This window comes from Myzus persicae, unplaced genomic scaffold (assembly GCF_001856785.1).
Source record: "Myzus persicae strain clone G006 unplaced genomic scaffold, MPER_G0061.0, whole genome shotgun sequence".
In the NCBI taxonomy this organism is placed as follows: Eukaryota; Metazoa; Arthropoda; class Insecta; order Hemiptera; family Aphididae; genus Myzus; species Myzus persicae.
This window is the reverse complement of record NW_019104300.1, coordinates 371,789-389,954: the sequence shown is the minus strand read 5'-3', so window position 1 is coordinate 389,954 and position 18,166 is coordinate 371,789. Positions and strand designations below refer to the sequence as shown.

General features: G+C 32.3%; 1 protein-coding gene across 3 annotated transcripts in view; it reads left to right on the top strand.

Moving 5' to 3' along the window:
* The window catches only part of LOC111041008 (connectin-like), a 268,864-nt gene that overhangs the window by 40,547 nt on the left and 210,151 nt on the right, over positions 1–18,166 (top strand). Inside the window, exons 1-2 of one of the 3 annotated variants that reach the window (XM_022325141.1) lie at positions 1,124–1,240; positions 10,000–11,110. In XM_022325141.1, the coding sequence (XP_022180833.1) occupies positions 10,009–11,110 (1,102 nt within the window). In that variant the 5' untranslated portion in view covers positions 1,124–1,240; positions 10,000–10,008. Of the gene's footprint in view, positions 1–1,123; positions 1,241–5,990; positions 6,210–9,999; positions 11,111–18,166 lie in introns of those variants that run through there. The other 2 variants (XM_022325140.1, XM_022325139.1) reach the window with 2 other exon arrangements.

Here is an 18,166-nt window from a genome sequence, read left to right as displayed (position 1 = left end):
CACAACAAAACAATGTACTACAAATTACAATACTACATAAATATGTGCTAAACAGATCAAAATAATATGTATTATTAAAAAAAATACATAATAATAATAATAATAATAAATACCTAATAGAATAAAATGTAATAAAAAATAACGATTATCTAATTACGTAATTTTTATGGTTGCAATTTATAACAACATGTATTTTTAAATTTTTGAATTCAAAGGATCTCCGCTTCTGTTGTAAACTTGTAAAATTGTTTTATACCATGTTTATATACGTATAAGCTACTTTAAAAATACGTCTGGTCGACACCGACAAATCGACGATGTTATACTACACAAGTCGTAAACTATAAGTATTGGTTTACTTATGATAAGCTTTCAATCTAAACTCTGAAGAAAACGCCTAAAATTGCCTAAATATGTGAGAAAAAATTGAATAATTGTGAAATATGTAAGAACATGTATTTATGACAAAATGAAAATTTGTATCATTATGTAAAAATATGTAAAATCAAATATATATATAGGTAGCTCATTTTATCAAAAATCTTGCGAAACGAATCACTCGTCGAAATTAGTTTATTATGTCATTGTGAAAATATGTATTTATATACCTATTATAAATCCGAGCCTTAATTATGTAACTGTGAATGATATGAGGAGTGAGGCCTATGATCATTATAAATTATCAGTAGATACTACACCACTTATAGGCATAGTAAAAACACATGGGTCACTGCTACCTCCTAGACTTAAGTGAGCGACTTGAAAACGTATTCCGGGAGAACGCCGTCTTGTGATGTGTGGTGTCACATACGGTCGACAATACGAAGGCGATAAGACCGACAAAATCGTGTAAATCGTAATAAAAATAGAATTCGGGCACAATCGGATTGTGCCCGGCAATGCCGTATTAATTCGTGTCGATAAGTGAGGGAAATCTAGTACTGTTGATCGGGTCATCGAGGCACAACTTCGTGTGCCCGCCGCCCAATGCGTATATATAGTATACACGTATCGTATCTAGAAGCACCCGTATTTGATAAAACATTTTTTTCGATAATATACCAACTACCTAGTGGCAAGTACCAACTTATATCATGATAGAAGAAATACCTATTCAATTTTAATTTCAATAATTTAATGTACATTTTTCTTCTTTGTTCTCAATTTTTTAGGTGGGGCACGTGCCCGTGTGCCCTATAGCACGAGCCGGCACTGCAGGTGGTGTGGTCTACCTGTTTGGGTAATAATGTAATTTAATAAATATGTAAACATAATCTTTTCTTTACTTTATTATTATAATTGATTACATTCTTAGAGTTAATTATGTTATTTTAAAGAACAACACGATTTTTTTTTTGATTTATTAAATAGAAGTGTTTTTAATTCTTAACACATTTTTTATACAAATTTATTTACACTTAATAATTTTCGTGTATACCTAACAATTCGTGAGAAAATGTTCTCATGTTATGCATATATCTATAGCTTACTATAATGTATGTTCTGGGATCTTTCTCTTGTTGTTTATTGTAGTGTACACTTTTCTTCGTCTTGTCGTCATTTGCTCCTGTACAGCAATATAATATATTTAATAATTATTTTTTATTGTATTTACACGATAGTGCTTATTTGTTTAACCACGTTATTAATTTAGCATTTACAGTAATAATAATAATAAATAATAATATATAATACTGTATTCACAGTGATGTCTACAACTGCAAACTGTTCAAATAATAACCTAAATGCTATGAATTCCATTAGGTATGTTTTGAAACTTATAGTTTACAAAATATTTCTTTAATTATAATGACGTATCATGTATATTGTGTTGCAACTAATAATCATCAAATTATATGGAATTTCGATCTTATTATGATACAGTAATACACCTTAGCAATGTATTACTACTGCAGTGTTAATCGATATTGTTACATCTAATAATATAAGATAGAAGTTTAATAATGCAATTATGTGGAAAAAAGAGCTATTGGACTATCGAAGGTATATTAACCTTCGATAGTCCAATAGCTCTTTTTTAAAAATATAATAATATTATGACTTTAATGTTATGTTAAATTATAGGTACATCGATTTGTATTAGGATACTATTTTATCTTACTGATTACATGTGTGGTTTCTGCTTATATCAATTAATAAAAATAGTTATGTTCCAATTACCCAATTTAATACCAATTTGTATTATACTATCGCACTGGCATAGTGTAATTTGTTGTAGACATGGATTATGATTTATGATTAATGGTGATGGATTTTGTACAGATTAATAATTTTGGTTTTTAGTTTGTTTTTTAAATTTTAAATTTTCACTATTGAAGTTTAAATACATTTTATAATGGTTTTAGACGATGATACCATTGTAGTAATTTTTCCAGTTTTATATCTCAAAGAATAATACTATCAATATTTTTTTACTAAATAAAAAAATAATTAATTAATTAATAATTCATAAACACGAGTTCTTCAAAAATATTTCTTGAAAAAGTAAATCTTATATTTTTATTTTTTATGAATAATTTTGTTGGTTCAATTTTTATTTTATTATATTACTTTAAAAGTAATAATACTAAAAACAGGTTGTGTCCAATAATATAAAATTGAAAGTAGGTGACGTATTTTCATTTAACTTTTAAAAGTTTGTACATGAATACCAATTGTCAATAATACTTTGCTGTCTTCTATGCATTCTTATTAGGTATTTTGAATTATTCGCCGAAATCTCGTTAATAACCAGCTGTTATAATGAATTCACGTAGGTATGCAGTGCAAAACTAAATTATACTTCAAATCATCCGGCTCATGTTTGTTAATTATATTTCTAAATTGTGAAAGTTGCACATTTTATCTTACGTCACACATTATAAATAAATTCTTATTTTATATTCTTGAACTTTTAACTTTTGTGATAGTTGTATTAATGTAAACTGGATTGGCAGGTCAGTTGTGGTGGTATTAAGAACTCAAGACCTTATCCACCTCATCTTTTTTTTTTCATCTAGTTGGTCTATATACTTACGTGACTAGGATTCATTTTCGGAACAAAAAAGAATGCTAAGGGAAAATTCACCACCGAACTTCAATGACGTCTGGTGACTTCATAATGTTTTGTAACGACTTAACAATGTTGTGCAATAGTATAATAATCATTTTTGTTGTAAACACGATATTTTGATTTTATACCTACTTACAAATTACAACGCTTAACAATCGTTTTATTTATTAGCTAGCAATTAAGCTTATTCAAACTATTTTACCAATATAATTATCTAAATTTAATTTAAACTTCGTATTCTAGGTCTTTACACAAGAATTAATTTTATCTCGTTTAAAGTATATAAGTATGTATTTTGAAAATATATAAACTTATTAAAAATTAGAATATTTTTTTTTTTACTTGATATATACATTTTTTAAGTGATGGTTTTATGGTCATATTATGTTTTAAACTTTTTATAATAAGTAGATACTCCTAAAATAGATAAATTAAAAATAATATGTAGAAATTCCAAAATGTTTACAAATAAGGTTTCACACTTACACAATATTGTGTACATTTCATTATAGATACTTAGTATATTATAGTAATTGATTATTATATAATTTTTACTATATTTTAAAGATTTTTAAACAAGAAATTTGATAGTAGGTTGGGCTGACGACATACCGCGGCATTCTGAAGTATGATTTGAAATTTGAAATTGAAATTTTAGGGTTCGCTGTTCAATTTATAGTTAAAATAGCACCTTTGGATTATTATGAACATTTATGACCAGGCATGCGACGCAGATAAGTGGTTGGATAATATGAATTAATTGATTTTCAAAGTTGTTATTAATCTAGAAAATATTTTATAAAAGAATATTTTACATTTTTTTATTTTTTTACTTTTGTTCGGCAAAATTTGCTTTGTATTGGACATGTATCCATGACAGGTGATTATATTTGTCGATGTGTATAATTATAGTGTATAAGGTAATTATAGGTATGATTTATTTTTGCGTGTTTGTTTTTCTATTTATTGCTGGATACATAATATTATTGTACAGGACTAATCGTTGGGTATTTTTCTGTTATTGTACTTCGATTGTGATTAAACTGGTCGACCAGGGTCATCGCGTTTTAGCTTTTTTATCAAGCCTAAAATGTTTACCTTGGGTTTTCAAGCAATCGGTTCATCCTTAGAATACAACGTGGAGTGTTATAGATACACGATGTACTTACATTTAATATTAACGATAATTTGAAAATAATTTTACTAACGTCAAACAATAAAACACGTTCGTGGTTTTTTTAAGTTCATTATAAGATATTATTGATGTTCGTATTTTTATGAGAACATATTTTAGTTCAAAATGTATAGATATAATTATTTTTTAGTAAATGAAAACGTCGAGTATATACGCAGATGCCTAACTATATCTCGTAAAAGTACTTTCTCACCCATTCATACATTTATATTTCAATTTATCCGAATTTCCGAATATCCAATTCTTATGGTTCGCTCGGGACTTAAGCATTCAGATACATTGTAATAAATACTAATATGATACAGATGTGTGAGGGCATGTGGAAAAGAGACACATGAGCCCCCTGAGAAAACAGCCTCAGAATTAACTACAAAATTTGTAAACTTAAGTGAATATCACGCTATAATACTGTACATACACACACACGGGGTGTATGCAAAAGGTGAATGAGCTTGTGTGTGTGTGTGTGTATGTGTGTGTATGGCTTGTGTGAGAGAGAGAGAGCGAGAGACGAAAAGAGTGAAAGTGGGATGAGAATGGCAAGAGCGAGAGAGTCTAATGATTTTTCATTCCACTGCAAATAAAATATTAAACGCCCTTCTCTTTTTCCTACTTTAAAGGTCTTGAGAAAAATCGACCGTTTTCCTACAAAGTGTATTCAGAATATTAACGTCACAGCGCGCCTTCACCCCCCAAAAATAGAGCTTGTACGAATTAAACCAACCTCCATACACGACCCAACTGTTACCGTTTTTTGATTGTTACTATATACTGCTGTCGGTGCTGCTTTACTAACATAATACAATTTGCATACACTGGTTATAATAACGATGTAGGCGGAGGACGACCCTTTATGAGGGTAGCCGACCCCTTCTTATGAGTATTTTTAGAGGAAACAATATTATATTTACATGCGTATGGAACGCCACCTAAGTTCCCCCCTGCATTATCTGATGACAAGTTCAATTTTTTTTTTTGTTACAGACGATCTTTTATTGCTTTCATATAGCATAATATGTATTCCAGCTCCCATTTAGAACATGCCTATGTATATTATATTGATATAAATGATCGTCCAATAACTATAATATTGGTCTTTGTTAATAAATGCTATACTATTCGAGATTAGAACATTATATATTATGAACTGTAGAGTGAGATAAATTGAACGTATTAATTAAATAAGGCTACTAAACGTTTTTAACATTTTATTATATAGTATTTCAGACCATTGTCTCATTGACCCAACATAAAAATAGTTTAAAATCGTTTAGTAACTGCAACTGCAATAATTAACATATTTAATGAAGTACTTCTAATGATAAATAAACTGTTGCTTGTTATATTAATAATAACCAATAAAAATGAAATTAAGTCAAAGAATTTAGAGTATGTTTTGAAATCCAAATAGGTTTTAGTGTTTACATTTTGAGATAAGGTAATGATGTGTAAGAATTTATGCCTTATCTATTATAGGTAACAATGAATACTTGTAAAAGAATGGTAAATATTTAGAAGTTTAATCGATTGATATGCCAATGTTTTTATAACTGCGGACGAATATTATTTAAATTGAAATAAATAAATTGTTGTTAGGTACTTGGTGAATTTGTGATATTTAATTTGTGACATAATAAAAATGAATCAACATTTTTAATCTTCAAACTCAATGCGTACATTTTTCTAATCAACTGGTATGACTATAGTTGTACTATTATAGGTAATGAAATAACCGACTTGTACGTAACTCAATTATTTGATGTCTACCTGTTGTAGTACGTGCAACTGTAGCATTTTTGCAGATAGTGCCAATGTACCTCTTTGTTCGTATTCAAAATACATTTTATAATAAATAACAATCGTACACAATTATTTTCTTTTCTTAATGTTTTGAATTAAGTCGATTTTTATCAAGTACCTACAAAAAAGAAAAAGCAATTTGTAAGTCATAATAATTATAGTAAGGGTATTATAAATTTATAAATTACAATCCGTATTGTAAAATTGTATTATTTAAGTAAATAGATCTATCTTCACTTGTTTACAATTAACTTTTGTGATTTTCACTGTAATTTCTGTATAATATTTAAATATATTGCTACATTTTTTTTTTCAAATTGGATATAAAAGTAAGCATTTGACACTTGGTTAGCCACCGTGTCATCCAATTTGTTCAAGCAGCTGATGCAGAAATATATCTGTTAGTGCTTTCTGTATAAAGGCATGTCAATTTAAATGTGTTTTTTTTTTAAACTCATATTTAAGCGTTTTTGCATATTTTTAGGATATAATTGTATGCATTTTTAGGGCATTAGGCCCTTAGTTCTACTGACAATACAAACATTTATACTTCTTGTTTTAAGTTTTCGGCTTCTTTTAAATGTTTAAAGTATTTTTCTAAAATGTGTTATGTGTGACATTGAACCAATAACCTTTTTACCCATAGTTTGTATTCATTTTGTCTACATATATTCTTATATTATAATAGATAATTAGAGAAGTTTATATAAGGTAAAAGTAATAAAAACTTCTATTTTATAATTGATTTAATTAAAAGTTATTTTAATAAACCAAAATTATGTTGATAATATATTTTCACCAAAAAAAGTAAATAACGTTTGTGACATTTTTGCATATAATATATTTTCTATAATTTCTGAGTGCACACGGAACATTGGATATTTCTATTACTACGTGATATATTATATTATATTATGATTTTCAATTAAACTATATAGTTCACTTTTTTTAATTTATAAAGCACAAGTAAATGCATTTGGAACTGTTTTACCATAAACTTATAAAAATCAAATAAAAAAACACGTTTTTTAAACTATTGTTCTATAAAACATTCTAAACAATTTCGTTTGTTATATAGGATTTTTGGAAATATAATAATATTACTGCGTGTACATCAGATAGTTTTAGACTGTATAGTGTATATCGTATATGTCTTTTATAATCAAAACAAAGTTATTTTATTTATGTTCCTTAAATCTCAGTCATGAAAAATAAATGTCTTCGGTGCAATAAAAGTTTGGACAGTCACATTATAACTTAATAAAGAGTAAATAATCGATTTTCTAAAAAAACGGATTGTTCTCGTTTTACTTTATTTGCGTATAACTTTTTGTATGCGATTCGTTTTTACATCCAATCAGTGATTAAAACGGATAAGCATAGCGACAGTTTCAACTTAATAATATTATAACAATGAACATGTGTCACTTTGTGATCTTCCAAAAATGTTTGATAAGTACTACTTATTATGCCTACATAATATTTAGTATTCCTCTGTTTTATAACTGTATACTCGTAATATTCTTATGATAATATTATAATGTCGTGTTAAGGCTCATGCAAAGTTTACCGCACTATAAATAATTATTCAAACTCGTAACGGTATTATGTGTCGGTGATACTTCGCGTAGTTTATCGGTTAAAATATTGCCATAAAATGTACTGTATACCTAAATGTTACATAATTTACGCCGCCGTTGTTTTAAACTATCTCGGTCGTACTATAATATCATAACAGTCTCGGTTTCCGTTCGACTAGGATTTTATATGAAAATACCGGCCTGCAGCAATTATCGCGGTCATGCTGTCAAATTTAAATATTATATTAGGTATATTGTACAGGAGCTTACATCTATAATTTATTATTTCGATTTTGCTTGAACAATAATAACGAATTTGTATTACACGGTACAACCATTGCTTGAATTGCAGGAAAAGAATTAGAAGGTGGTTGCAAAAGTATGTTTAAAAAAACATGAGTACCAGAATATTTAAATGTCTTATTGATATTTAAGATGATATTATTATAATTATAGAAGAGGCACACATAAATATTTTAAAAAGAAGAGGTACTCCATCCCCCCTCCCCACGTGCACCTTCAGTTCAAGCAGTGTGTATAATGTTTATAATATAATACACATTGGTTTTTTTTTTATAACAAACATATTTTATTAATATATATATATATATATAATATATAGACATATGGTATACAACTCGAGTCAAAAAGAACGTGTGATTTTTTAATAAATAAATTTAATCGTATACTAGTTTGTATGACGTTGGTATAGGCTATTTGTGATTTATTTTATTATGATAAACATTTATGTTTCGTTCTGTTGGTTCTCTCGGAGAAATGATTTGACATTTTACGCGTTGATTTCACGGAAACGCCATAGCAGAATCACCGTGTGGGAAGTCTGTGTTGCCACGGTGTCTAGCCAAATGATAATTGAATCATTTTCCAATTACCGTTTTCCCCCTTTCACCACCGGCACCGTACTGCTGCAGTGTAGAGAACCCTCGGGTTACAATACGATGACAACCACGCCCACTTAGGGGGGGACTCGCAGAGAACACTTGTGTCGGCGACGCCCATCTAATTAAGATTTTTCCAATCGTGTAAAATATAATGTAATTCGGTGTCAACAGTGATAGAAGTGGGGGGGGGGGGTTGGTGAATTTTCAAAAAGTCGAAACAAATATAGCACACCAAGTCTTTTTGTAGGTAGGTACCTAATAGCTGGTGTACTTGCTAGCCATAGTGGTTTAGACACATCAAGACTTAACGGCTCGAATCCCGAGACGTTTACGCGTGCATGAATTATGGCCGACTCGTGAGTTTCACCCATGCAAACTCGGTGAATTTTTTTTTTTATTCCTGCCAAAGGCGAAACGCTTGCAATATTAAAACAAACAGTGTACGTATGCGAACCGCGTGGGGAGCACGTAAAGCGCAATGGACATTTCAATATTGAATGAGCACGTGTATACACACACACACACACACACACACACACACACACACACACACACACACACGCACGCACGCACACACGATATGAACGGCGAACTGCTCACGGAATGGCCAACAATTCCTTTTGTGTGAGGAGGGCCTGCGGTCAATTGTATATGGGTGGGGTAGGGTAGGGGGAAGGGGTGTGAGCGGAAGCGCATAAAAAGGAGAAAAAAAGGCAACCCATAATCCATATAAAATGTATATTGTATATACGTATATACGTGTTCACCCCACCCGTTAGCTGTACGTATGTGCACAGTGGCTTTTGCAGTAGGTATATAAGGTAGTCTTCTGACACGTCACGGGGGGGCAAAACACACACGGACAAAATGAAAGCCAATATGATATATAAAATATGCCGTCCGTAAGGTAATACTCTATCGATTCGTCGTGTACACTATAAGAAACGCGTATTATATATAAATATTTCATTATTATGTCATCGCCGTTGTTCGTGAATTATTCGTGAGTCGTTCGCACGACAGGAAACCCTATTTAAACGTTGTTGGGGATAGGTACCTCTATGCAAGTGTATAATACGCATTTATACTAATATTTTGGAAAAACAAATATTGTGTCGTGACAACAGCCACTTAAAGAAAATTATATATAAGAGACATACCGCATAAACCGTTTAAAAGCCGCCACGGCGGGTGAAGTATGTCATCGGAAATCTATTTTTCCGTACACTGCGCGCATCGAGTATTCGCGGCACTCGGAAATGCGTCGACGGGTCGATCGACAGGTGAGGGCAATATATTGTTGTCAACAGATATAATATCCCATCGATATCTCTTAACTCTTAAACCGACCAACGCAGTGTTGTATGCCCACTGCAGCTGTAAACGGGAAACAATAACAATATTATACGCTTGTAACTTGAAACTCATATGATTTTTGTTTTCCCTCAGATTTTCGTGATGGCGCGTCGACAACAGTTCGTGGCCCTGTGGTTGGTCTTCGCAGTCCTGGTGAACGGCAACCACGGTTACGTGTCGAACCGGAGAGTGAAAAATCAGAGACCAGGAGTGCGGAGCTACCCCGACGACGACAAGAACGGCGGCGGCGGCGGCGGTGTCGGCGCCGATATAAACGTGTGCTCGCTCGAACAGAAGACCACCATCAACTTGTATTGTTACTGCGACGACTCGAAGTCACTAGCGGCCACGTCGGCCGACTGTTGGGTGTTCAACGACGGCGAGCCCCGCGACTCGGCCGTCTGGCGCGGGTTCGGATCGCAGTCCAACGTGACCAAGCTGACTTTCAACGTGCGCGGCACCTCGTCCAAGACGTTGTCGTTCGTGCCCACCGAGGCGCTGGCCCTGATGCCCGAGCTCCGGACGCTGGAGATCGTGTACGCAGACATCGGGACCGTGCACTCGCACGCTTTCGCCAACCTGTCCCGGTTGCAGGACCTGGCCCTGGTCCGGAACAACATCGTGCAGCTGGCCCGGGACTCGATCGCGTACATGGAGGACCTGCGCGTGGTCACACTCGGCGACAACGCCATCGAGAGCATCAGCAACGACGTGTTCGCCCGGCTACCCTCGCTCCGGAAGCTCTACATGGACCGGAACAACATCAGTTACATTGCCGAGGGGGCGTTCGAGCAACTGCGTAAGCTCGAAGAGCTCGACCTGTCCGACAACAGGTTGACGGGATCGCTGTCCAGGTATGTGTTCCTCGGATTGGTGTCCGTAAAAAGGCTGGACATGCGGGCCAACCACTTGGACCGGGTGGGCCCGGATGCATTCGCCGAGCTGGTGTGCCTCGAAGAGCTCGTGTTGGAGGACAACGTCATTAAGGCGATCGACGGCAGGGGATTTTCCGGACTGCCCAACCTCCAGCGGCTGATCTTGGCGGAAAACCGATTGACCGCTGTCGACGACCGCACGTTCCATGGTCTCGAAAAGCTGAAGTTCATTGACATCAGATACAACAACCTGCAAACGCTCACGTTCGGCGCAGTGGAACCGATCTTCGAAAGGCTCCGGAACTCGACGTTCTTTTTCCATTTTAAAGGTCAGTGTCCGTTATTTGATCATTTTTCTTATGATATGTATATTATATATATAACTGTTATGTGAGCTGCGATTTATTTTCAATGGATAAATGTACACTATACAGGTACCAGTTCGGACCAAAGGAATGCGGGTTTCGTCTTTTGTAGTAAGGTTCCAACATAGTTGCGATATGTAACCGTCAAGTTTGAATGACAAAGTTCAAAGTTGTAATTGCACGAATAGGGGTCCCAACAATTTCTAACATTATCCCCAAAGAGCTTATATAATATCAAGGTGTGCACTTTTTTAGGATGGTTTTTGTAAGAATAGTGTGCTACAAAAGTACAAAATAGTATAGTACTTATTGCTTTATTCGCATACTTTTTAAGGGTTTAAATTTGTCGGTCGGTGTAGTCCCAGTTCGTCGACACCCAGTTTGCCGCCACTCAATTTGATAACATCCAATTTGATGAAATACAGTTCAGTTATAATACATATATAAATAAATAACATGTAATACAATAATTTAAAATAGTAAATATTATATTACAAGGTCAAAATATAAAATATAATTTAAAAATTTAAAATGGTATTATTACATTTCAAAACTATTAAAAACTGGTTTTTTAGTTAAAACACCGAGTGTCGTTGAACTGGGAATAAACCGAACGGTTATGAACCGTTTAGTAATCTAAACATTAGAATATTTTGAACCATCATCGAATACCTATTTTTATTAGTCAAGCATAAATATGTTTATGCAAATTTTTAATTGGACATATAATAGGTTATCATTTTATGGTCAAATTTAAGTGTAAGAAATCATACATCTTATACCCGTATCATATATTTTCAGCCACTGTAAGACACTATATTATATTAATTGTTATTTGTTATATTATATTATCTATTGAGTATAAAGTACAAAATAGTACCTACAATATTTACTCAATAAAAATAAGAACATACCTACTCCGCATGGCGACACAAAGACTTTTGGTTAATGTTCAAGATTCACTCAAATAAAAAACAAAAACAATATTGACAAAACGGATAGCGGAAAAAATGGCCGCAATGACTGTTCCATAAGACTGACAGTCGTGAACTCCAACCTTAAAATAAAATCTGGAAGTCGACTTAGCCGTGATTACCCGAGCCGGTTAGGTTAGTTTAAAAGTTAGATTAGTTCAGAGGATTCAGAACCTCACCTAAGATCGATGTCAACTTTTCGAACCCGTCAGTTCACATATTTGACAGCTAGGAAGTTCTTTAAACCTAGTAGTTCTCCGTTTGCCGACAACTATGGTAAGATCGGTTGAGACGTCCGGCGGCGTCTATATAATTGTATATGCGGCACACTCTCTTGGTAGCCACGAAAATTTCCGTTGGTCGATATCGTCAAACGCAGACGCGTCCCCAAGGGGGGGGGAGGGCGAAGGGGCGTTCGCCCCCGCCATAACAATTTTTAATATATGTATATAATTACTATTATGTTAACAAAATTAAAATGACCAAAATTATAATACGTATAATATATAGATTTTAAGAATAAGTTCGCCCACCTCTTGAAAACTGTCTAGGGACGCTCCTGGTCAAACGACAATAAATCACCTACTATTATCACCGTCTGTTTCCTATACCACTAGTCTGTTTCTCGTCACTATCTGACTCAAAATTAGAAATTTTCGAACAATTTTTTTTAGTGTCGCCATCCCCAACTTTTATACTTTAGTGTAGTGTGCAGTGCGACGAAATGTCGGTGAAAAGAGTTATAAACGAGCCCCCTCAAAATGCCATCGGATGAAATGCGTTTCCCGCTTGGATAGTTATAATAAGGTAGAAAGCATAATATCCGTCGCCCATATTTTCATATTCATTCAGAGATATTTTCTTGTACCTATATGGGATATAGTGACGATTTCCTACATCTTTACGATGCGACAGTATTGTTCAAAGTTTATTGTATTTAAGCGTATAATTATGTGTGTAGCCATTACTCATCTGTATTACCTAGGCATGCACACTGTATAGATTTTGAAAGTCCGAGTAAAAACTTGTTATTAGTCACGTAATATGTGAATATAAAATATTACTTTGCACTATATTATTCATATTATATTGTACCATAGTATATATTTTACGTATATAAGTACTATAATACCATACACACAATACTATAATAACCGCAACGTAGTTGTGGCCGACAGTGGTGTACAATGGTTATTTTTTATGTCAAGTAACAGCCATGCACAATTAATAATAATAATTGTTGTAATTCGAAATCCATCGAGTTAACAATTGGTCAAATAAGTCTATATTTAAGTATGTAGGTACACCAATAATATCGTACAGAATATTAAAGATAAAATATTTTCAGTTAATTATTATTAACTAATACGCATTAGATATAGATGTTGAAGAGGCGTTTCATTAAGCTACGTTCGAAGGATGGTATATCTTTATATTCGAAAGCAATCGATTGTCATTATACAATTTAAATTTATTTACATTACATTGAGCAGAATAATTTATGATTTGGGATTAGAAAAATGGAGTAGACACTATATTTTTCAAATCGTAATTTATTATTGAAAGCTGGTAATTATAAACATAATAATAATAGAGCGTATTAACTTGCAACAAAATAATTATTTCTTCAGCTTAAAACCTTTGTTTTTCAGAAAAGCTCACCGCACTTCATTAGTCATAATATATATAATATATATATATATATTATCTATGACTCACTTATTTAAGTTCTCGTCTATTTTTTTTATTAATTGTTACATTGATTTATTACAGCTAAAATTGTAATTAAGAAATTTAATTCTGACTATACTGTAGAAATCACAGTAAAAAAACTCTCTTTAAAGACCTGTGTTTATTTTATAATCAATTGAGGATTTGAACACAACTATATTGCTTCGAAAATTGTTTTCCAAAAACAGACTTTTGTAAGCCGATTATCTACGTTCTTTGATAAAAATTTAAAATGCCAAATCTGTTTTCTAGTTATTTAATAATACATTTATTTTTCAATAGACCATATTGATTAGTGAAATCGTCTCATATATTTCATTTAGGTTGTACGAAGTGTGTTCAGTAAATGTGTAAGTACAGTTTATTGTAATTTTTTTAATTTGCTACATTTCAAAGTTTCGTTTGTTGAACTATTCTAAAATAATGTTACACAAGCAAAAATCAAATTTGAACATTAGTTTGTTTAGTTTATTTATTTAGTTCAATAATATTGGTTTTTGAAAAAAAAATACATTCATAATAAATTATATAATTTTAACAAAAACATTGTAAAAATAAATCATAATTGTAAAACCTAAATCCCTTATAAAAAAATGTAGTATCTATATTAGTATTTAAAAAACGTAATTCAATTATAGATTAACAAATCTTATAATAATTATAATACATTAAATTATATATATTATGTCATGCTGTAATAATAAATTAGAGTAATATAATAAATATACCTATACATAATAACATCGTGAAATCAAGTTGGATCAATGATACTGTGGAGAATAGTGTCTTTCGTTTATTTAAAATACTTATCAATTAAATTTAAGAGTGCGCAACTCAGAGTCGTTAGGTACACTATTATCATTATAATGTAATAGATATATATATATTTTTTCTTTCGACAACCCCTACAGGAGAAGTAAAATATTCTGCTTTTCTGGCATTACTTTACAGGAAATTATAATATTATAGATTACTGTTTGAATTATAAGTAATGCAATGCAATGTTGTAATACTTTTTATTCGATTAGGCGCCTACATAAAAACCTAGTATTTGAGTATAATATTAAATTATTAATCTTCTGTATTATTTATGGATAACAAAAAAAAAAATACAAAAATGTAAATGGATCGTCATTAAGCTGATTCATTTTGTCATCAATATTTATCATGTTTGAAGCCTTATTCGACTTATTCCAGCCATCCGTCATTAGGCCACTTGCAAAAAAAAGGTATGTTAGAGCTCATAAAAATGAAAGGTTGATTGTTGATGTCCTGTATTAAATGTCGTTAAGGAATGATTATGCTGATTAGGAACGGTAATTCTTGTAAAGCGCAAACGATGCACGGCTTGTATTATTAAACGAGTGTCTAAATAATTGTACGTTGCCAGCTTCTCGTAGTAGGGTTATAATTTTCTAACAATTTGTTACAGATTGAGACACATGCGGGATGAGAAAAATAAGTATTTCGTTAGAAATCTCGTCTCATTTAAATTCCGAACGATCCTCCCGGGTTTTCCAAAGCCCCTTTAAGCATAAAGGAAAAATGTATAAGAAGATTCGTTTGCGTGATATAATCTTTAAGGAAAACGATGTATAAACTCAAAAAAAAAAAAAAAATAGAAGGCAAAGGATTTTTTCTTCTCTATTTCATCGTGTAATATCTTTTTAAAAGATAACCGATTTGGCAGTGATCTTTTCGTTTATGTCTTTGTCCATTTCGCATTTATTTTCTTTCCTCATACATACTGCTGCAGCTCTCTCGCGTGCTGCTCGGGAATGTGTGCGAGTGACAGCCAGCGTGCCCGTGCAACAAATGAACATACTGATTAGGCGACTTTTGCGCTGACAAAAACCGGGTGATTGCACCCCCATCGCTTTTCACCCTCGTCCACACTGTATCCACACCGCATCATTTCGCAGGACTTTCCGTTTTCATTTCCGTAGCTAGCTGTGCATTGGCTTTTCTGGCTGCTCCCCGCTTGCTGCTACACGCGGATCTTTTGAACCTTCGTCACGCTAGTCGGTCGAGGCTTTTATTGTGTCCACCATTTGATCGGAAAGCACTTTAATTTACATTTACTTACAGCTACAGATATCAGCTGTGGATCGGCTGATTCTCTACGACATCCAGCTCTATTAATAAATCGAAAACGCCCTTGATGATTTCACTTTACCCGTACACCGCGGTTTAATGAGTATTTGTACTGTAAACGGGTTCCACTGTTCAATTACTCGTGCAATACGGTCGTGGTTTTCACTGATTGCGTTCAGGTCGGACCGGGTTAACTGTCCAGTAGGATTTCATCGTACGTATTTTGAAGTTTAAACTCATCATAGCGTTATGTAGATGGATACCGGTTAGGTTAGATGAACCATTATGGATACTGACTATGGTGGGTCAAGTTCATAATATAGTTGTGCGCGATTCTATAATGTATAATAATTAATAACGTACAAAGTTTTATATTTCAGTTATCATGCGGAGGACAGTTACCAATAATATCTATTCAGTTTTTGATTTGTCACATCGAAGATTAATAATATTATGAGGCATATCGTCAAGTACCATGATTTGTCGTTTATAAAGCATAATACTGAAATATGATTAAAACTTGTTGTATGTTTGTCACCATCTATAATAATAATTCATTAACTTCTGCAGTTGTGCCGACATATTATAACAGTATTTAGATGATATAGTTGCATACCACATAGGTAGGTACTTATTATTTTTGAACAGTTTATTATAAATGTATAGCTAACTAATAAAAAAATAATATGGTGTACCTATATGGGCCATGTGATAATGTTTTTTTATTCGAAATGACATAATTCGTCTTTAACGTACTAAAATGAAACAGCTATAAAATACTCTATTTACATAACAGTATTATTGAATAGTTGAATCTACGACCGTTTTTGTTTTATCTACACACAAATACAATAATGGTAACATATGTGTAACATGTAACTGGACGGACACTTTAATTGAGCTATTGTTAGTTGGTAATGGGATACATATACTTGGAACTACCCAATTAATTAATGTACCTATTGGCTATTACTCATTTTCTGTGTAATAAAATACATTTGTATGGAAATCATTAAAATATTTTCAATATCAAGTATTAGTAAATGAAAGAAAAAAAATGCGCAGTTTAAAGTTTAAAACAATATTTGATACACAAATGGCAATAATATTATGTTTGAGTTTTAAATTTAAATACAATTTATAGGCTTCTAAATGGCACCGACTTTATGTGTAATTGCTACGTTTGATGTATGAAATGCAACCGATATATCCATGAATTATTCTTATGTGCATATTCGGTATTTACTATACCCAAAACTTAACGGGGTAATCCAATATTGGTTGTATTAAATAATCAGTTAATAATGTCCCATCGATGTACTTAAATGGGCAATTTCAAAGAGTTACATTGCACGTTAGTTTAAAAGGGACATATTGCTATTTATATTGTACCAAAAGGGTTATAATAGTTCTGAAAGTTATTTTGCTGTACAAAACTTTTGTCATACAAAACTAATGATGTAAAGTTTAACGATTTAAATTTTTATTTACATGGTTATAGGCCGTACAGAGTTTTTATAAAATCGAAACTTTTTGAATTTTAAACAAAATTATAAAAAAAAATGTGTAGACCTTTTTATTTCACTATTAATACTCCATTTAAAAGCTTATGAATTTTTTTTTTTAAACGACGGTAGTTCAAAATAAATTTAAACCTAATGTCGTTTATTATGTATTTTTTATTTATACTCTTATTATAATAGGTACCGGTACCTATACTAGTTTGTGCATAAACTTGTCACTTTTGGTTTTATTATTAGTACGCACCACGCAAACAATTGAATTTATTTTCATCGATCATAAAATTAAAATACGTCGATAACGTTGAGTATATTTTCCTATGACCATAAGCCCATTCAAATATTTGTCTTTGGCTACATCCGGCGAGCAAAAACAGATTTCGTTTGTTTAAGCGTTATCGATGATTACTGTAAACACTGCTAATTGTTTATTCGCTGACATGCCTGTGTGTCGACGCAACAAAGGACCTATTGATTAGTAGATAATTTATAGAGCTTTAGCGGATGAATGATGATGCACAGTTATTTTAGTCTCTGTTGTGTGTATAATTATTATATCGTATGATTATACGATTTTTGGTTTGGATCGAGAGCATAATATGCAAATATGTTTGGCGTTTGCATAATTACAAAAAATAATCTGTGTAACATCTGAACCCGTGCGGACAAAAGACGCGTATTATGACATTACAAATATAATA